Here is a 20548-nt window from a genome sequence, read left to right on the forward strand (position 1 = left end):
GGGCTTTCGCGCGTGAGGAGCAGCGGGTGAGAGTGGAGGAGAGGGAAAAAGCAGAGCGCGCTGCCAGAAACCTGACGTCAGCAGGCACGAGCTTTAATAACATCACCAGTCCCAGTCCCAGACAGTGGTCCTCGCGGAGGAGATGACAACTAGAAGAAGATTGCCTGGGACTTGTGGAGTGCGAAATATTTTGTTTTTAGTAAAGGAATAATTCTGGGTTCAATGAATTTACAATTCCTAACCAGTGATGAGCTGGCTGCTAAAGTGGATTCTTATAGCAGCAGGGATTCAACAGGTGAGAAAGTGCCATTATGATACTTTTTTATCAACACTTGGTTTAAGGCTTATTTACCAAATCTATTTATTTCTGATGTGCCAGATCTGATTCATGATTTCTTTAGAATAGAATAGTATTATTGATGCTTCCGATAAATTCACCGTGTATTCATTCACAAGTTATCCCTCCATTTTTGAGTTGTACTTTACTGCCACCATGTGGTTATGTGGAGTCATGTTTTGCATTTTACTCCAGATTCAAGGACTTCTTGGACAGTACTGTAATAGCATGGCATCAACAAATATCAAATACTATGTTTCTAGTTTAATGTGGCCCTATCTGCCAAGTTAGGAAAGGTTTTTCATTAATTCAATACTTCACACGTTAAAACTGCTCAAACAGTCTCAAAATGTCTGGCCTCAAACTGAAGTTTTTTCACTCACACTGCATCAAATTGGGAGAGAAAAAACAACTGCTTACAGAAAGAGATGAAGGTGAGAGTCTATGATGCTCTATGTTGACCAGAGTTGTGCTCATGGTCTACCCTCAACATTCAGCTTGCACTTTCTCAACCTGACAACAGACTGCATGTGTGACACAACATTGGTGATTTCACCCAGGTTTGGCAGGGGTTAGAGGTCAAATCAGTTGAACACTCCACATCTGAGGAAAGAAAGTTCCAAGTTTCTTATCTGACCTATATGGCAGTATTGTCAAGGTCACATTAGAAGTCAATCAAGATATTTGATAAACCATTTATCACTTTTTTCATTCCCAGATGCCCAAACAGCGTTTGATGTTGATGTTATATGTCTGCTTGAGGTCACACAAAAGGTCAAGGGGTTATAAGTCTGAACAGGTGATGGTATTCACATTAATCTCAATACCAATTTTGGCTGTCTAGATATGATGGGGGTAAGGAACAATAAAGCTTTGTATACACGCACATAAACCGCCAAGCACAAAGCTTCTCATCAACAGAAAACCCACTTCAAATTCATGTTATGCAATATGTATATATATGGATTTTAAGAACCTTTTTTGTACTCTCTTCATCCAATTTCCCTTCATTTTTAGATTAAAAAGCTACATGGAGACGATAAACTGTTATTGTCATGATCAGTTGTTGTCCGTGTCTTTTTCATTACCTTGTGAAACACCCCCAGAAAGCCCTTTAATGATGAAAGTGACACGTTGGCTGAATCCCAAATGACATCCTATTCCGAAAGAGTGCACTATATGGGGAATAGGGTGCCATCTGGGATGTAACCATGTTCTCTGATGTTGTTGTGTAATGACTGAGCCTGATGACTGCTGACTACGCTTCAGCGGCAGATCCCATGGGTACTGGCTCTGTGGTACACCCATGATTAAATCTCATTTATCTGCATTAAACATCCTATTCGCTCAATGGATTTACTATTTATTACTATAATTATATTAGAAATATGTGAAGGCAACTGATGGGCTGCCAAGAACAAGCTTAGGAAAACAAAAATAACATGATTACGGGGTCTTTTTCACATTTAATTAATTGCAGATTAATTGTGTCTGTATAACCTACCTGGATCAGAAGCTCTTTGGCTTTTATGATGTTAATATAAACATGTTGAGGCTGAAATGTAATTAGAGAGGTTTAATACAGAAAAGACCCTGCAGTAACCTACATAGGAATCCCCAAGAAAAGTTGATTTAGCACTGTTGGTCGGCCCATACTGGAGGCAGCGGTTGCTGTTATGACAGCATCAACATTATTTACAATTGTTTTCATTGAGACGGTTTCCTGGACACAGATTAAGCCTAGTCCTGGACTAAAAAGGCCTAATCTGTGTCTGGGAAACCAGCCCCAAAAAGTTCCCTACAAAAAATCTGTTTGTTGAATGTTCAGACATCAGAAATGAAAGTTTGGCCCTTAGACGTTAGGCATAAAAAGTAGAGTGTCTCGTTCACAAAATATGACATTTTAAAGTAGCCCATTAGGCGATCTGGCTACTCCATGTGTAATAATGGGTTATGGAACACTGTGTCCTGCCTGACTCATACGAGGAAGTCCTGCTCTTATAATGTGAGGCCAAGACTGAGAATCATTTTTGGATTTATAAATACTGAGCCAGCGGACGAGCCAGTTTCCTCTGTAGGGACTTAAACAGTCTGGATCCAAGACCAACCGCCATTTGTTTGGTTGTAAAACTCTTCCTAGTGGCTTGTTCAGACAGCACATCTGTTTTGAGTGCTTTAAAAAAAAGGGTGTTTTTCATTTGATCACACACACAAAAATTGGGTTTCTGATCTTGGCATAAATATATACAGTTTGTACAGGCAATATTCATGGGGTGAAATGTTGGACACGTTTTATTGTATTGTCACGTCAGCTGTGAAAATACTTTTATATTTTCAAAGAAACTATGAAAAATGGCCTACAGGCAGAATATTGTGTAGACAGGAAAATAAAAAGTACTTTGACTGATCAGCGTCAGATTGATGAAATCATTTTGATTTCATATTCTTTCTTTTACCTCCCTTACCCTGTTAATCATCCTTGTTGTTGTTGTACAATCCGAACAAGAAGGCCAGCCAGACCTTTAGGCACATTCAGGACTTGCAACACTTCTCTAGCCAAATAGGGGATTTGGGTCTATTAGTTCTTAGGCCGATATAGGACATGTTGGAAATAAAAAAGATTAAGGACATGAAGCTAATTACGACTTTGATCCTTGGAGCAACAGCCTATTATTCCCCTGTAACTGTTGTGATTGTGATACAGGTGATCCACGTGCTAACAAGTACATGTGCTTCACAGGAGGTTGGTCCCACTTTAATTGGGGAGGACGGGCTTGTGGTAATGGCTGGAGTGGAATGGGAGGAACGGTATCAAATACATGGTTTCCATGTGTTTGATGCCATTCCATCTACTCCGTTCCAGACATTATTATGAGCCATCATCCCCTCAGCAGCCTCCACTGATTGCGCTTTTAAATTGTCCTAGACATGGAAACCTACACAGATAACATACATACTGTACATACTGTACATCTTTGATGCTTTAGGAATGTCTGTTCTCTACTTGCGTGGTTTATTGTGTTATCAAAAGTCATAGCGTTTGACCATAGAAAACTAAAATATGTATTATGTATATCGAAGTGCATAACTCCTCCTTGTCCCTCTCATCTAGGCCTACTCCCAGACCCAGAATTCCACTGCCATGCTGCCCCTAGCAGAATCCACAGACCTAGAGCCATACAACCGGACCCAGTACTGCCACTGGCCCTGTGAGTGCCCCCTGGTCCCCCATTCCTGCCCTTCAGGGGTGAGCTTGCTCATGGATGGCTGTGACTGCTGCAAGGCCTGCGCCAGGCAGGTGGGGGAGGAGTGCAACGAGGCAGACACTTGCGACTACCATAAGGGATTGTACTGCGATTACAGCTCAGACAAGCCTAGGTACGAAAAAGGAGTGTGTGCATGTAAGTGTCATTTACCACACATACTCTAAGCTACTAAAGACATGACATGATTAAAGGAATAATCCACTCAAAAACTATATTTTGGTATTTGTTTCATTAATTCAGTGCTGATACAGTCCCAACATATTTTTCATGTCAGCAATCTGGTTTTCAAGATATATCAAATTGTAACTTGCCACATTATCATGATGATGTGGCAAGTTACAAAATGCTTCTTGCAAGTCCTATATCTTGAAAACCTGATTGCTGATATACAAAACATTTTGGGACTGTATCAGCAGTGGACTAATGAAAAAAAAATACCAAAAGATAGGTTTCACAATCATATTACCCAATGTCATGACATGTTTGTTTTTGTTCAGATAACACTAAAAACATTGTCTGCTACATTACATTGTTATCATTACCTTATTCACTGTGTATCTCTCTGTGATGTAAGACTGCTGTCCTGACCTTCTTTGCCAGATATGGTTGGCGTGGGCTGCGAGCATGACGGTGTGATCTACCGGAATGGGCAGAGCTTCAAACCCAGCTGTAAATACCAGTGTCTGTGTGTGAACGGGGCTATCGGGTGCGTGTCCCTGTGTACGGACTCCCAGCCCCCCCGGGTGTGGTGCCAGAACTCAAGGAGGGTCAAGATCCCAGGACGCTGCTGTGAACAGTGGATCTGTGACGAGCCCAAGAAGGGGAGGAAGACTGCTCCAAGACATGCAGTGGAAGGTAGGACACAGATCCATCAATCAATCAAACAATTGATCAAGCAATCAATCAGTCAGTCAGTCAGTCAATCAATTAATCAGTGGTGGCTGGTGTCATTTCAAATAGGAGTACAGGCTCATTGTAATGGCTGGAATGGAATAAATGGAACTGTTTCAAACACATTGTTACCATTAGTGATGGAGAAATAGTCCATGTGTTCAATACCATTCCAGTCATTACATGGATAGAGTCTCGTGTATTGAGAATCTTGTAACACTAATAACCATGGTAATATTGAGCAATTCTTTGAGAACTGTGAATCAAAATAGTTTTAGGATATTGCTTCATAGTACCGTCCTATAGGTTAACTCCAACCCTGTTCCCAGAGAGCTACCGTCCTATAGGTTAACTCCAACCCTGTTCCCAGAGAGCTACCGTCCTATAGGTTAGCTCAAACCCTGTTCCCAGAGAGCTACCGTCCTATAGGTTAACTCAAACCCTGTTCCCAGAGAGCTACCGTCCTATAGGTTAACTCCAACCCTGTTCCTAGAGAGCTACCGTCCTATAGGTTAACTTCACCTCTGTTCCCAGAGAGCTACCGTCCGGTAGGTTAACTCCAACCCTGTTCCTGGAGAGCTACCGGACGGTAGCTCTAACTCCAACCCTGTCCCTGAAGAGCTGACAGGTGTATAAAGTCGAGCACACAGCCATGCAATTTCCATAAACAAACATTGACAGTAGAATAGCCTTACTGAAGAGCTCAGTGACCTTTCCAACAAGTCAATTCGTCAAATTTCTGCCCTGCTAGAGCTGCACCGGTCAACTGTAACTGCTGTTATTGTGAAATGGAAACGTCTAGGAGCAACAATGGCTCAGCCGCTAAGTGGTAGGCCACACAAGCGCACAGAACGGGACCGCTGAGTGCTGAAGCGCGTAAAAATCATCTGTCCTTGGTTGCAACACTCACTAACTAGTTCCAAACTGCTTCTGCAAGCAGCGTCAGCACAAAATCTTTTGTGCACAAAGCGAGAAATGGTTTGTCGAGATCAGTGTGGAAGAACTTGACAGGCCTGCGCAGAGCCCTGACCTCAACCTCATCGAACACCTTTGGGATGAATTGGAGCGCCTACTGCGAGCCAGGCCTAATTGCCCAACATCAGTGCCAGACATCACTAATGCTCTTGTGGCTGAATGGAATCAAGTCCAACATCTAGTGGATCTAGTCCAACAACATCTAGTCCAACATCTAGTGGATGTTCCAACATCTAGTGGAATGCCTTCCCAGAAGAGTAGAGGCTGTTATAGCAGCAAAGGGAGGACCAACTCCGTATTAATGCCCATGATTTTGGAATGAGAGGTTCGACGAGCAGGTATTCGCATACTTTTGGTCATGTGGTGTATTAGGTCCAGTTTTGATGAATAATGTCTAAAAAGCACTTCTGTCACTGCCCATATTAAATTGTAGTCTCTCTCTCACTTGCTCACTCACTCACACACTTTCTCTCTCTCTCTCTCTCTCTCTCTCTCTCTCTCTCTCTCTCTCTCTCTCACTCACACACTTCCTCTCTGCCTGTCTCTGTTGACATAGCTCTTCCTGTTGAGTTGAAGGGCCAGAGCAGGAACTGTGTGATCCAGACAACCTCCTGGAGTATCTGCTCTAAGACTTGTGGTCGAGGTCTGTCTCTGCGTGTCTCTAATGCTAACGACAGGTGTGAGATGGTAAAAGAGTCCCGCCTCTGTAACATACGGCCCTGTGAGGTGGACATCACCAAGCACATCAAGGTACATGTACAGAGTATGTGTATGCATACACGTTTACCCACATATATGGGCACGGACACATATCCATGCATACATGTACGCATTGCAAAGAAGTCTAATGTTTGTTTGTTATGATATCTATATTGAAGAGTTCACATTGCAAAAAATACCTCTCTTATCTCTCAGCCAGGGAAGAATTGTATGAACATCTACAGAGAAGAGCAGCCAAAAAACTTTACCATCTCAGGCTGTGTCAGTAAGAAGTCTTACAGGCCTAAATACTGCGGGGTCTGCGTGGCCACGGACCATCGCTGCTGCATTCCCTACAAGTCCAAGACCATCGATGTGGAGTTTATGTGTCCCAACGGTGCTGTGTTCACCTGGCAAGTCATGTGGATCAACGCCTGCTTCTGTAACCTCAGCTGCAAGAACCCCAATGACATCTTTGCCGAGCTGGAGAATTACTATGGCTACCCTGAGATCGTGAACTGAGACATTTCAATAATAAGCTATGCTCTTATTATGGGCTCTATTCAATCAGATCTGCTTAGCCAACATCCGCAGAGCAGTTGTTTTGATGGTGTTAGAGGTGGAACTGCTTTAGAGCTGTCAACAAGTGGCTCCCGGTATTATACCTAAATCGGACATTGCCATCGGCTGCACGGAGGCACATGAACAGCCACAGGAATGTACACCTCCATTATGATGATAGAAATGCGTATTATTTAGTTTAATGATTTTACATTTGAGCGTCATTATTTCTATATAGCCTACACTTTCTCCTTCTGAACTTCTAACAGGAGTGTGGCGGGTGTGGATTTGTGATAATGGTCGCATGTGTAGCTGCTCACCGATTTGCATTTCGACCTCTGAAACATCCACTATGCAGGTGTCTGCTATCGCTGGTTAATGCCTGATCTAATTGAACCTAGGCCTAAGCCTCCATCTACCCCTATTTTCACCTACTTTTCCTTTTCTCAATGTTTTTTGGTTTTTCAGACTTTCAGAAACTCTGTTATATGTCAATTTATTTTATACATAGAGGCAGGTATTCAATCTAAGGCACGTTTTAGAACAACGCTCCATACAGCAGACAGTCCTCCTTTTAAAGGCAATTTCCCCAGCATTCACAGAGATGGCATTCAGTCTCTAGATCATCCATTGGATTGAATTCCAGACAAAGCATTTTTTCTTACAAGGGGATCTTTCTTTTGCTTTTTTTCCTATTGGAAAAATGTGTAAATCAATGTTTTTTGTTTGTTTTAAGCTTGTATATGGTTGCTTTCGGAAATAGTTTATTGACTTACAAGTAAACCAAGTGTGTGAAATATTTTAGTTATTTATTGAAGTACATTTTGAATACTAAATGATTGAACAAATTGTCATACAGGTATTTTTATATTCACAGTAACAAGTTTCATGAAATCTCGTTCATACTCATGTTAAGATTGATTTGATCGCGTGGCTCTGAATTGAACAATGAGTACGAGATGAAGTGAGATGCTACTATAGAATGCATGTGCTATATATATGGTTAAAGATCCTGTGGAACTGTGGTATCATTTGATCTTACAATCATTCAAAATGACGACAACACCAGGACAAAAAGTTATAGGTTTTTAATAAATACAAATTGTTATGCTATATTTAATGCTTCTCATCTACAGCATTAGGCAGTTATGCGGTCTCGGCCGGTGTTCTACATAGCCGGCAAGTGTTGCTGTAGTGCACGTAAGAGTGGGAGAGGGTTTTTGAGAAGCTCTATGGCTAACTCGGATCTTTATATCACATCATGTGGATCGGCTTGACTTTCTCAAATCCATCACAACAAAGGAGCCTTAATAAGTCAGAGGGTTTCCATGGCACATTATCTTTGTTTGCCGGGATTGCATAGAAATAACCATTTACACAAGAAATATCCAAAAGAACAATTGTGCCTGAAGCCATGATCTGTTAATAAAGCAACCGTATGTGATTGTTTGATTAATGAAAGGATAACCTCATGAAATGTTCTACAATAGATCCAGAAGAATGTTAACTCCAGACGAAACAGACGTCCTAAAAGAGAGGAATCATTACAGGAATGTGTTGTATGTACATTATACTTTTCAATTCCCTCCTTTCCAAAGTTTCAAAGACTAATAGCAATTTGAGAAGATAAAAAAAGACTGCATATATATTTATTTTTGATCCACTTGCCTACCTATTCTTACGCCACTTCTCTCCTGTATCCCACAGTACATTAATCAGAACATTGAAAAGTTAACGATGAACAATTAGAAAGTCATTTATAGTCAGGTACACATTTTGAGAAAGCTGTGTCATATGTAATAAAGAACTATAGACAAAAAAAACAAAAAACTGTCTTGATGACAAACTGCTGTACTAAGTACTGGTTCTGCAGCCACAGCTTTCTCCCACATTCTCCGTTGCGCCGTGTCACTCTGCTGCGTTGCCACTAACAACTAGATATTCCACCTGACGCGGCAGATGGGAAGGGATCTGTTTATTTCAGAATACGTTTTTCCCTCTAAGGAATTTCCTTCATAATGCAGTAGTATATGCTTGCATAGCCTTACACACACAACCTCTTCGCATAACTCTTTGGCATAGAGACATTCTCTAGTTGTGTATGTGTGTTTGTAGGTGTGGTTAGTGGCAGCGCAGCAGGAACCAGGGTGCAGAGGTTAAAGGTTGAGTGTCATGTAAGGGTCATCTAGCAGGACACTTCGGTGGACTTGAGCGCAGTGCTGCTGTTTGCTGTGCCTTCCATACTGTCCGTGTGGGAGCGGCCACGCTTCTCGTTGGTGTGTGACCGGCTCCTGTTTCCCTCGTTAGTGTGAGACCGGCTCCTGTTGCCATCCATGGAGTGGATGCTGGAGCCGGATGCAGTGCGAGAGCGGACCAGTCTGGTCATGCTGGCGGCGGGCACTGAGGAAAGAGGAGACAAGGTTAAAGATCCATTCACACTGTGTTCATGGTCAACTGAATTCTGAATGTGGGCACTATATTTCATATTTATATTTCATAATCATTATAGAACAGGTTAACTGGCATCCCCATTATTTTTATTTCTACTTTGCACCGCAAATCTACCATTCCAGTGTTTTACTTGCTATAATGTATTTACTTTGCCACCATGGCCTTTTTTTGCCTTTACCTCCCTTATCTCACCTCATTTGCTCACATCACATTTGCTCACATCGGAACTTGTTTCTACTCTATTATTGACTATGTTTGTTTTACTCCATGTGTAACTGTGTCGTTGTATGTGTCGAACTGCTTTGCTTTATCTTGGCCAGGTCGCAATTGTAAATGAGAACTTGTTCACAACTTGCTTACCTGGTTAAATAAAGGTGAAATACTTAACAGGAATTTATTTTATTTTTTTAAAGTTTTTTTATCTGAAGGTGCAGTTACTAATCTCACCCACCAGGTGGCAGGCAAACTCCTTACAGGTTGACGTGAACACCCACATTTCTTTTGCAAACAGTAATAGGGTAACCAGACTTTTATGTTTCTACATAGTTAATTAAATACTTGTGTTAATATAATTACTGGTCAGCATTGGTTACACAGAGAGTGTATGTTGGAGTGTGTACTTACTGTAGCCCATTCCCTGAATGAAGTACTTGAAGGCCTCTGTCAGCTTTGCAGGCTGTTGGGTGAGCAAAGGAGAAAGTTAGCAACTTGTTTCCCTGGTATTATCCACATAATGACATAACAGACAGATTCATGTCCTATCCTACAAACTGATAATGAGAGGCATATGTATGACAGCTGTTGTAGCAGCAGGTGCTGACTGAGCTGGGTATTAGCTCTCCAGACCTGACGTATGTGCCTCATTGCTACTGTCACTAATGCTCTTAAGTCAAGCTTCCGTTGTATTACCCCCCTAATGATTATCCCTTTGCCACCCCACCTCACCTGCGTGAGCATGTTAACAAATTAGAAACGCACCTGGTCAACCATGGGCAGGCCTCCGCAATCCGCCATCTGGAAAAAAATAAACACGTAATTCAAGAGGGCAGAGTTAAGGTATCAGGTCAGCAGCGGTACGACATTAGTCACCCCCCATTACACAAAACAACCTCCCATCTAACACTTCCTCAATGTGAAACAAGTGTTTTCCATCAGCCTCTGGACAGTTAACAGTTTAGCGTCTGTAAAACGTGCCCATTTCAGAGTTTTACAGAACGCATTAGGTCACAGCCAGGGGCATGCACATCATAGGTAGGCCAGACAGGAAGGATTGTGACCTGGGTCATGTTTATCAGGAACCAAACAGAGGTAAACAAACTCAAACAAGGAGGGCACAATCTGGACTTGGTCCAATAAGAACCTCAAATTTTCCATTGCAAAACGTTTTCCATTATGTGCCTAATGAACAGACCCTGGAGGCTGGGTACAGCAGCATAGCCTCAACCTGCGGTCTCAGGGGTTCAAGGCAGCGCTAGTAAATCAGTCACCAGGTAGTTGCTGAGCTCCTGGAAGCTCATCAGACTGCCTAGCCAATATTATGACCTATTATTAGCAGGAGGTAGATTGTAGGGGGCCACTCACCTTGAGCAGTGTGGTCTTTGTCGGGTCCAGCTTAGTATTGCACTCTACCTGTAGATGCACAGTACAGAGTCTAATTGAGGGACTACATATTTACCCTAGTAGAGAAATAAATAGGTAACTGCTGGAGTAATATTTTATTGCTAGAATAGCTTTTGTGGTGTATGATTTCTTTCCCTTTTTTGTCCCATGTTTAAATCCTAAAAGTTTTAACCTTTGATAATATCTTGTTGGGTAGGTCAGGGCTCTCCAACCCTGTTACAGGACAGCTACCCTCCAGTAGGTTTTCACTCCAACCCCAGTTTTAACTAACCTGATTCAGGCTAGGTGCGCTAGATTAGGGTTGGAGCGAAAACCTACAGGGCGGTAGCCCTCCTGGAACAGGGATGGAGAGCCCTGACTTAGATGAAAGGACAACACATGTTCTGAGGAACCTAGGGACTAAAGACCAGAGGTATTAATGTTCATGATTTGTTTATGGCCGTTAGGATTACAGTGTGTATTTGGACTTACCACAGCGTCAACAGCCGGAGAGCTGTCTCCTACCACCAACAAAGAAGGACACCTGAGAGCAAAAAGTATTTTATTGCTATTTTAATACGCAAGCCTTATTTTATTTAATAGAAGTTTGGTAATGCTTAGGTTGTGACGACTGTACTGATATAAGTGTGATGCATGTGACATCCCGGCAACTTTGAGAAAAAACACTTTATATCGGAGTTGTCCCTGTTGACGGTCTATGCATATTCATGAGGCTAGCATAGCATCTCACTCTCCATAGAATACAGGCTATTGACGTCAACACCCATCATCGAATATTCAAGAAAGTATTCAAATAACGAGATGTATCCACCAATCCGAAGAGAGGAACAGGAAGGAGCTTGACAGCCCGCCGTTCCGCTCTTTGGTCAACGAATCCCATTGTTAGGGCGGAGACTAGCATCTTGTCATTATATCCATCTGTGGTCATAGTACTACAGAGCCAGGAGTTTTTCCCGGACCGAGTAACCAGCAGATCAGGCTATAACTAGGGCCCAGAGTTTCTAGGTCAGGGAAAACTCATGGCTCTAGCAATATGCCATGTGGGATGATTGAGGTATGCCAAAAAGTCTGAAGGTTTGGAACTCACTTCAGGGTTCTGACGGAGACTTTCCCACCAGGAATGGGCCTCTCAATCTCCAGATCCCGCCGGCTGAAAGGGAAAAAGGTGGGATATCAGTGAGGCCCAAACTGAACATACTGACATTTTACAAATATAATATTACATTTATATGTTTATCTATTATAGATATGTAATAACATATATTGAAATATTAGAAATACATAGATAAGATACAGTATATTTCTACAATGAATATACAGGCGTCCTCTAAAATGTGATTATGTATATTAAATATATACATATTCATGTGGGGTCAAAGGATGTTCATGGTAATCTGTGTTATTCTCCGCAGTGAGGAGTCTAGTGCATTTACATGTTGTAAGACTTGATTAAAAGGGATACTTTGGGATTTTGGCAATGAAGCCCTTTATCTACTTCCCCATAGTCGGATGAACTCATGGATAGAATTTTTATGATTATTCTCTGCAGGAGGCCAGTGTATTTACCTGTTGTAAGCTTTGACAAAGTGGTGCAGGTTGTACTGGTTCATGTCGTTCATGATGTGATGGCGGTAGGTGGCGATAAGGTCATGGTTGTTGGATATTTCCTCCTACAGAGACAGAAATAAACACCTACTCAGACTCTGTGACCTAGTGACAGTACTGCAACATGTAAGCCTGCCACGAACTGTCCTATATCCATGTGGCCCCTAATTGGAATAGATTCAATGGGATTATGCTGATGTGATTTGCAGTTTCAATCACTGTCTATTTTGGTGCCCACTGCTCACCTTTCCGAAGAGATGGCCGATGAGCATTTCGGGCAAAGCAGTGACCTGAAAAGAGATGGAAAAGATGATTTGTATATATTTTTTCATGGGTCAAATAGCAATCATATACATAGCTACGTTAATACTGTATAAACAAGCTACGTGACAATGTTGACAATCTAAAAAGGGCTTTATAAATCATTAAAGTTGATGGATTGTTGTGGATCTGTGGTTGTGTGGAGAGGGTCCTGTATAGTACCTTGTTTGCAGCCCAGTCCATCCACCCCTCAGCACAGTGGTTGATGTTAACCAGAACCAGGCCTTCCACCATTGCTGGGTAGTCCAGCTAAAAACAGAAACAAACATTTGGTCAATGACTTCGTACTGGTGAAACTATACAAACAGTGCTCATTGAAACCTCATTCACTATACTCATTGAAACATCAACATTTCGTCAGTTAGGAGTTAAAACATTCGTATCCCTCCATCATCTGGGTTTCAGCATATTGAGACGGAGTCCCTACAGGGCCGGGTGTTTTGGTACGGAGCCAGTCTACAACATTTCCAGACTCTCAGCAGCAGGCTAAAGCAATAAACAGGACTGTACACCCAAAATGAGCACAGCATCACTGGGAACATTAATCTACTATAACTTCTAATCCCGGTTTGATTAAAACTCTTCATAATGAACCAAATGTAAGCGTAATTGAAAGGGGAAGGGAGGAGGGCGTCAAACTCACAGCGAATCTCGCCAGGATGTAGGCTCCAGCTCCGACGGCTATTCCAATGATGCTTTTCAGGCTGTGGTTAACAAACAAACAGAATATCATCAGAATTCTTTGAGCCAATGGATGAGGGTCTAAGGCATCATAGTCTTTATTCATAAAGCATCTCAAAATAGGAGTTCTCTTCATTATGATCTAGAAGGCAAAACAGCACTTCTAATCTGAGACACTATGAAAATAGATCCTGAACGGTAAGTAGCATGACTTGCTGACCACACCGCTTGTGTCGCGTGTGCAAGCGTTGCAAAACAAATTGACACATACATGTTATTCAATCATTGCACCCACACTGCTCAAGCGCGTCAGCGAGCGTCTGCGTAGCCAAGCACTAAAATAGAACTTGGTTCTACTTGTGAACCTTGACGCACTGCAAGTCCTGCCTCTCCCATCTCCTCATTGGTTTTTAGGAGCATATACCCACGTGGGTGATTGAAAGATGAACTGAGGTCCACATCCCTGTCAGTTGTGGTAATGCACCTTAAAGTTGGTTGCCAACCACCATATAAAGTCCAAAGAAGAAGAAGCCTGAAGGAGGGGAGATTACTAGAAACAAACTCAGTTTACCCTTTTATGTGTGGATTAATTGTCGGATTAGAGGACCTTGTGCATTTCAGGTCAAATAACAACCCAGTGTTTATATCCCAGGACAAATTAGCTAGTAACAGCAAGCTAGCTAGCTAAATTGCCATAAATGTTTAATGCTTTTCAACCTGTCCCCAAACTAATATAGTTGGTTCAGAGTTCATTTTGATATTTCAAGCTACGTGTCCTGATCGCATCTGGTGTGGGTGGACAAAAGCAACATGCGCATGAGCGGTCTGGTCAGCATTTGAGCCCTATGGACTGGGGTTCAAATGTATGAGGAGAAATATATTTCATAATGAAAATATTGGATACATTTCTAAATCTTATAAAGTCCTTGTTTGGACTTACCCAAAATGCTTGAGGACCAGGGGGAGGGACTCAGACAGCTGATCCATGGAGGGGTACTCGTACCTGGAGACAAAACAACAACCGTCAGGGTTAAAGTACTTCCATTATCAACACTTTACAATGCTTCTTATCACTGCCCTCCATATCTCTATTCCATCAACAGCCTCATACTGCTTTCTCATATCCTTTCTTTACTTTGATCATCTCTCCTATTCAGATCAATGGGGATCTGGACTCAAGATGCAGACGATCATAAAAACGAAGCACCAGAGCAATCAGGTAAAAAACTATATTCACCTAACATGCAAATGATTTATCAAGAGATCTGTGTAAATGGGCCACAACAGATCTAGATGTTACAGTGCAGAGGTCAAAGGGTGACAGACGAACAAGCTGGCCTACATTTGGTGCAAAGGCGGCGAGGTCTAGGGTGGTCAAGTGGTCTAAGTCACTGCCTCCAGAACTCATACCGCTGCAGCATGGGTTTGAATACGGCCCAGTGCCATTTCAACCCACTCTCCTCCTTCTTTCCTCTTTACATCTGTCCTATCCAATCAACAACATATAAGATAAGGCTAGGCGACTGGGCTCACCCAGTAGAGAAAGTGTTGGCCCCCTCGTGCTGCCCAGGGGCATCGACGTGGCACACAGCAAAGTGCTGCATGATCTCCTGCATGTCCTCATGCTGGAACATGGAGTCAAAGCACGTCTTGTCTGAAACATGGAGATCCGGTACAGGATGTTAGTGATGAGGCTGGATCTCATATGATTTGTGGATGTCAAATGTCTATCACGGTGGCCATTGTGTGCTTCTTCTCAACTTTCAAATGTATCTATTTATTTCAATGTTCATCTTTATTCAGCCAGGTAAGTCATTGAGAATCAATTATATTTTACAAATGAAGTAAATTCACTTTTCATGATGTTGACTAGCCGTTATAGTCAACGAATAGACGTTCTCATTCTTAAACGTAACAATACCAAAGTGCATGGGGACATTAGTCTTACATTGAGGGGTGACATCAAATCCATTAACTAGGATGGGATGAATGAAGCAAATGGGGCTTACGGTTCAGTCCAATGTCATGGAAGGTGAGGATGACGGGCCGGTCTCCTTTGGGTATCCCCTTCATGGTGCAGTGGATCCTTCCATGGGGAGTCTCTACATCGTGCTCCTAAAGATGGAATAAACCACCGTTAGCAAATAGGGGTACCACAGCACTATATTAAATATTCAAACATAACTACAACAACAGAAAATTGCCCTTCAGAATCAATGGTTTTTAACTTGGGCTGCATGTATTTTCTCCAACACAACACATTGCAATCAGAATACATCCAAACAGACTTAAAGTTCACTCTGAATAAGGGGCAGCAGGTAGCCTAGTGGTTAGAGCGTTGGGCCAGTAACCGAAAGGTTTCTGGATCAAATCCCTGAGCTGACAAGGTAAAAATCTGTTAGTCTTGCCCCTGAACAAGGCAGTTGTCCGTTAGGCCGCCATTGTAAATAAGAATTTGTTCTCAACTGACTTGCCTAGGCAGTTGTCCGTTAGGCTGCCATTGTAAATAAGAATTTGTTCTCAACTGACTTGCCTAGTTAAATAATAAAAACATGATCAATTACCAAAATGTAAAGGCTTCATCAGAAAGTTCCATTGAAAACAAATGTATCCAACTTTCAGTGAAACAAAATGGCTCATGCAGTTAGCCTTTCTGCATTCAGTATCTTCAGTATGCTCTGTTTCTCAAGGAGTCATCAACCAGAGCATCTGGCAATAATGTTTTAACAATGACCAATGTTTTTATTCAATTCCACATGATTTCTGACTGATGCGTATTACTTCCAAAGAACTTTCAGTCCACCATGTTTTTCACAATCAGATTGTTTACTTCAATCCCACAATAGTACAGAAGAAAAGATAAAGGTAAACAAGCCCAAGACGGCCTATCAAAGCACACCATCAACTACTCCATAAGAGACAGAGATCCAACAGTACTTACAGAGGTTTCAATCTCAGCAACAACACTCTCCATGTCCGAATCCCCCTCAAGAACCATGTTTCCTAGTGGCTTTTGGTCACCTGTACTGAGTAGTAAACGGAGGTAGTGCTCTGAGCTATAGATCCAATTGAAGGTAAGGTTCTGTAAAGGTCTTTATGAGGGAACTTGTCTGAGGGTTGTGTTTTATACCCCTGGTACTTACTACTCTGCATAAGCCCTGGCCTCCCATGGTGCTTTGCAAGGTGGTCAAAACAAGATAATTCTAGCTGAAGAGATCCCTAAATTGGATCAGCACAATGTCCGAAAGTGGGACAGCATGGGATATTTAATGAGGACTAGTGCAAAGTGAAGAGTAAGCAAGCCATCAGATCAGAGGGAATACAGTATAAAAGAGCAATGAATAACTGAACCCAGTTGCCAAAATATCCTCATTTGATGACATATCAGGCAGTCAAGAAAGAGAAAAATAAAGACATTTGTTGTAATAGCACTGGCATAATCACATCTGAAGCCATTATGGTGTTTTAAGTCATTCTGTTAGGTATGTCTGTGTGGCAATGTTTCAATAGATTGAAAATTAACTCAGTATCGTTATAAGATACCGTACAAATACATTGTTTCATATCTCAATGTTATCAGTGTGGGGAGATTATCTTTAGTCTACTATTCCAAAGATAAGATAGACTATTGGCTCCTAGGTGCAATTTTGTTTGCGGCACGTTCAATTTCATAGGCCTAGCCTACTGATACTGCAAGTATGAGTGGTTACCAATAAAATAATATTGCCAGTGGAATAGGGGAGGAATCCTGGCGTCATAAACCCCATACACTGACCAAAACAACTCTTACAAGGAAGGTAGTTAGGTCCAGGTTAAGACCCTGAGGATTTCTGTCCCAAATGGCAACCTATCCCCTACATAGTGCACACATTTTTACCAAATGAATTTGGGATCTGGTCAAAAGTAGTACACTGCGTAGGGAATATGTTGCCATTCGGGCCGCAATAAGAGTCAACGATGTAGTCAAATCCAGTTCAACCAAGGCTTCGCCTCCAGGTTCACATAACCTATGTACATGACCTGAGGTAAACATCTGACGGCAGTGTCGTCTAGGTAACCATGGCTTATTTGGTGGCAGTTTGATATAGACACATGCTGAGCTAATCTCATTGAGCTAGCTAGAGGAGGGGGGAGAGGAGAAAGGAGGAGGAGGGATACATGTGTAACTTGTGTGCTTGAGCTTAAGGGGGAGGGGAGGCAGCCTGGGAACGGGACAGGTGGCTGAGGTGTCCCTCCTCTACCTACGTCAGTAGGGCTCTAAGACACAAAGCGATATTAAACGCTTGCCCTGGAAACCTGAGTTGACTAATCCCAGCAGGCGTGAGGGTCGGTTTGCACGAGATGGTTAGCTGCAGGCAAAATCCCTCTGCCACCTCTGAAACTTCTCAGGTCGACATGCAGTACAATCAGTTTCAGGATATTGGCATGTGGTAGGATGTTTATAAGGTACTTTGACAAGTTAAGAATGAAAGCATTGATTGTTAGGTAGTGGGTTCCCAGTGGTGCAGTCCACGGTCCTGGATGTATGTAGTTGGTATGCAGTAGGTATGCTGCTAGCTGTATGTCAAGTCAACATACACATTCATACTACAGTGTGCTCAAAATTAAATGATACTTTTCCCTCTTTAGATTACACAAAGGGCTACAGATAAAACATTAGTGCAGTAGTCATCTAACATCATCTGTCAGTCTCAAAGAGACCTAAATGTATGCAAAACTTCCACCAGAAACACCTAAGTACTGCAAGATGATTCATCAATAATTTTCCTTTCACATCACTAAAATATCCCAACCTAATCCATGTGGACATTAATCTGACTACTCTACACTGAAACCTGTGGATTATGTCAACATTTGTAGATTTTGATGGATATCTACGTGCACCATAGGGACATACCTTTATCACAAGTTGCGCAACAGCTGCTCTCAACCCCTAGAAATGAAAGAGACAACGGTTATAGAGAGTGAAGTTTTGCCAATAAGATATGATGAAATAGAGAATATAAGTAATTGTCCATTGTGTTTTAAATATGAAGAAAGGTATCCATAAAGGACCAGTATCACGATATAGTAAAAACATTTCAGACTGTTCCTGACAGCTAAACAGTCAGCATTTATCTATGGAGTTCAGTTGTCATATAACGAAGTTTAAACAACATTTTGCTCAGACAAATAAACCATTGTCTATAGTACATGCAAATCCAATGTATGATCATACAAATGATCATGAGTTTACTTACTGGCAATTCCCTGTCAACAAGCAGGGGTGCTTTTGGTAAAACTTGGATGTCATCCATGTCTTTCAGTTGAAGAAGCTGAGAGAGAGAGAGAGAGAGAGAGAGAGGACTGTTAATTTAGATATATGCCGACTGCTTCAACCAGTGGTGGAGCGTTCCTCCGTGTTTGAGAGGAAGTTTCATATAACAAAACACACATACCTTCCTGATCCCTGTACATTTTGTTTTGATATCATGTTATTACGTTAATTTTTTATTTTTTATTTAACCAGGTAGTCAAGTTGAGAACAAGTTCTCATTTACAATTGCGACCTGGCCAAGATAAAGCAAAGCAGTTCGACACATACAACAACACAGAGTTACACATGGAATAAAACAAACATACAGTCAATAATACAGTATAAACAAGTCTATATACGATGTGAGCAAATGAGGTGATAGAAGGGAGGTAAAGACAAAAAGCGGCCAAAGTAGGAATTGGTTTTGGGGGTGACCAGAGATACATACCTGCTGGAGCGCGTGCTACAGGTGGATGCTGCTATGGTGACCAGCGAGCTGAGATAAGGGGGGACTTTACCTAGCAGGGTCTTGTAGATGACCTGGCGCCAGTGGGTTTGGCGACGAGTATGAAGCGAGGGCCAGCCAATGAGAGCGTACAGGTCGCAGTGGTGGGTAGTATATGGGGCTTTGGTGTCAAAACAGATGGCACTGTGATAGACTGCATCCAATTTATTGAGTAGGGTATTGGAGGCTATTTTGTAAATGACATCGCCAAACTTAACTTAACACTGAGAAAACAAGACTCTCGTTCAACAGTGCATTTGAGTATTTTCTGATATATTCAATATTCAACTACTTGTCTTTTCAAATAAATATCTAAAAACTTACTTCGAAATAATTGAAAAGTTATTAAAAAAATATTTTTTTAAATGTATAGTATTTGAACCCAGGTCTGGATCGTATAGCTTTCCTTCCCAACCTTTGTATGATACTTCTACGGATCTAAACATCTCCAAAACAACTTGAAGAAGGGAACTCCTTAAGTGTTTGACAGGTGGTTTCCAGGCGTTGCTTACCAGGAGTTGTTTACCAACCTTCCACTGCACATAGTTAGCCATGACCACCTGATTTTTACACAAAGGAATGACAGATGACTAAAACACAACATCCATGTTGCCTTCTTGTAGGGATTGATGTATGACACTGTTTTAAGACGAGAACACAGCAGTAGACCAGGCCCTAGCTACAGCTACAGTTTTCAAAGCATTTTAAACCAGAATGAACTCAAATGAGTCGCCGGCTATTTTGACAGAGGTAGGGAGTGGGCGAAAAATTAAATCAAGCTGCTGTCTAGAGATCATGCTGCTGTGAACCATGATGCTAATTTGGTGGGATTGTGTGGGCTCTGCTGTGCATGCAAATCAAATCAGATGGTAAACAGACAGGGCCTTTGTGTCCAGCAAGGCCAAGGCAGGACAAGCAGTCGAAGGCAGGGCGGGCAGGCAGGCGAGGCTGGTAAAGGAGTCAGGCTCTTCCTCCGTGGTGGGCTTACTGGGCTTGGCCAACACACAAGAAGCTACTGACACTGCACAGCTTCCATAGCTCCCTTCACACACAAACACACTACTCTCTCTCTCGCTTTCTGCCTCACACCATATTCCTGTGTCTCACTCTCTCCGCTGTACAGCCATAACAATATCCTTTGGATCTGATCTATGTACAGGTTTGAGATGTGCCTCTCCAGGGTAATTTTTAAAAGGAAGCGATTAATTTAACACAGAGTTTTGGGTGTATGGGCAGGCTTCCATCAGAACAGCATCCGGACTCTACGGCTACATCACAAATGGCACGCTATTCGGCCTAGAGCACTACATAGGGAAAATAGTGTAATGTGGGAGGCAGAC

General features: G+C 42.1%; 2 protein-coding genes across 4 annotated transcripts in view; one reads left to right on the forward strand and one right to left on the reverse strand.

Moving 5' to 3' along the window:
• On the forward strand, positions 1 to 9567 carry LOC110488042 (CCN family member 4). 2 transcript variants are annotated; one of them, XM_021560002.3, is made up of 5 exons: positions 1 to 295; positions 3450 to 3738; positions 4204 to 4458; positions 6026 to 6219; positions 6385 to 9567. In XM_021560002.3, exons 1-5 carry the CDS (start codon positions 248 to 250, stop codon positions 6688 to 6690), a joined length of 1092 nt encoding a protein of 363 aa, XP_021415677.3. In that variant the 5' UTR covers positions 1 to 247; the 3' UTR covers positions 6691 to 9567. The 2 variants fall into 2 exon arrangements, with proteins under 2 accessions (XP_021415677.3, XP_090083813.1); XM_090227687.1 differs by having other exon boundaries at positions 15 to 295; positions 3450 to 3715.
• The window catches only part of LOC110488041 (protein NDRG1), a 22612-nt gene continuing 9866 nt past the window's right edge, over positions 7803 to 20548 (reverse strand). Inside the window, exons 2-16 of one of the 2 annotated variants that reach the window (XM_021560000.3) lie at positions 18648 to 18722; positions 18305 to 18340; positions 15417 to 15522; positions 14941 to 15061; positions 14348 to 14410; positions 13370 to 13430; positions 12889 to 12975; positions 12651 to 12695; positions 12367 to 12470; positions 11888 to 11950; positions 11272 to 11323; positions 10762 to 10809; positions 10159 to 10194; positions 9805 to 9856; positions 7803 to 9129 (exon numbers count right to left, since the gene is read on the reverse strand). In XM_021560000.3, coding sequence (XP_021415675.1) covers positions 8915 to 9129; positions 9805 to 9856; positions 10159 to 10194; positions 10762 to 10809; positions 11272 to 11323; positions 11888 to 11950; positions 12367 to 12470; positions 12651 to 12695; positions 12889 to 12975; positions 13370 to 13430; positions 14348 to 14410; positions 14941 to 15061; positions 15417 to 15522; positions 18305 to 18340; positions 18648 to 18704 — 1146 coding nt within the window. In that variant the 5' untranslated portion in view covers positions 18705 to 18722 and the 3' untranslated portion in view covers positions 7803 to 8914. Of the gene's footprint in view, positions 9130 to 9804; positions 9857 to 10158; positions 10195 to 10761; positions 10810 to 11271; positions 11324 to 11887; positions 11951 to 12366; positions 12471 to 12650; positions 12696 to 12888; positions 12976 to 13369; positions 13431 to 14347; positions 14411 to 14940; positions 15062 to 15416; positions 15523 to 16348; positions 17893 to 18304; positions 18341 to 18647; positions 18723 to 20548 lie in introns of those variants that run through there. The other variant, XM_021560001.3, reaches the window with a different exon arrangement.

This window comes from Oncorhynchus mykiss, chromosome 30 (assembly GCF_057628025.1).
Source record: "Oncorhynchus mykiss isolate SJ-2025 chromosome 30, ASM5762802v1, whole genome shotgun sequence".
In the NCBI taxonomy this organism is placed as follows: domain Eukaryota; kingdom Metazoa; phylum Chordata; class Actinopteri; order Salmoniformes; family Salmonidae; genus Oncorhynchus; species Oncorhynchus mykiss.

Bases quoted from the DNA above. Each gene is read 5' to 3' on its own strand.
- LOC110488042 (XM_021560002.3), top strand. From the start codon at position 248: ATGAGCTGGCTGCTAAAGTGGATTCTTATAGCAGCAGGGATTCAACAG. The intron at 296-3,449 runs GTGAGAAAGTGC...CCTCTCATCTAG, and splicing joins TAGCAGCAGGGATTCAACAG to GCCTACTCCCAGACCCAGAA. The intron at 3,739-4,203 runs GTAAGTGTCATT...CTTCTTTGCCAG, and splicing joins CGAAAAAGGAGTGTGTGCAT to ATATGGTTGGCGTGGGCTGC.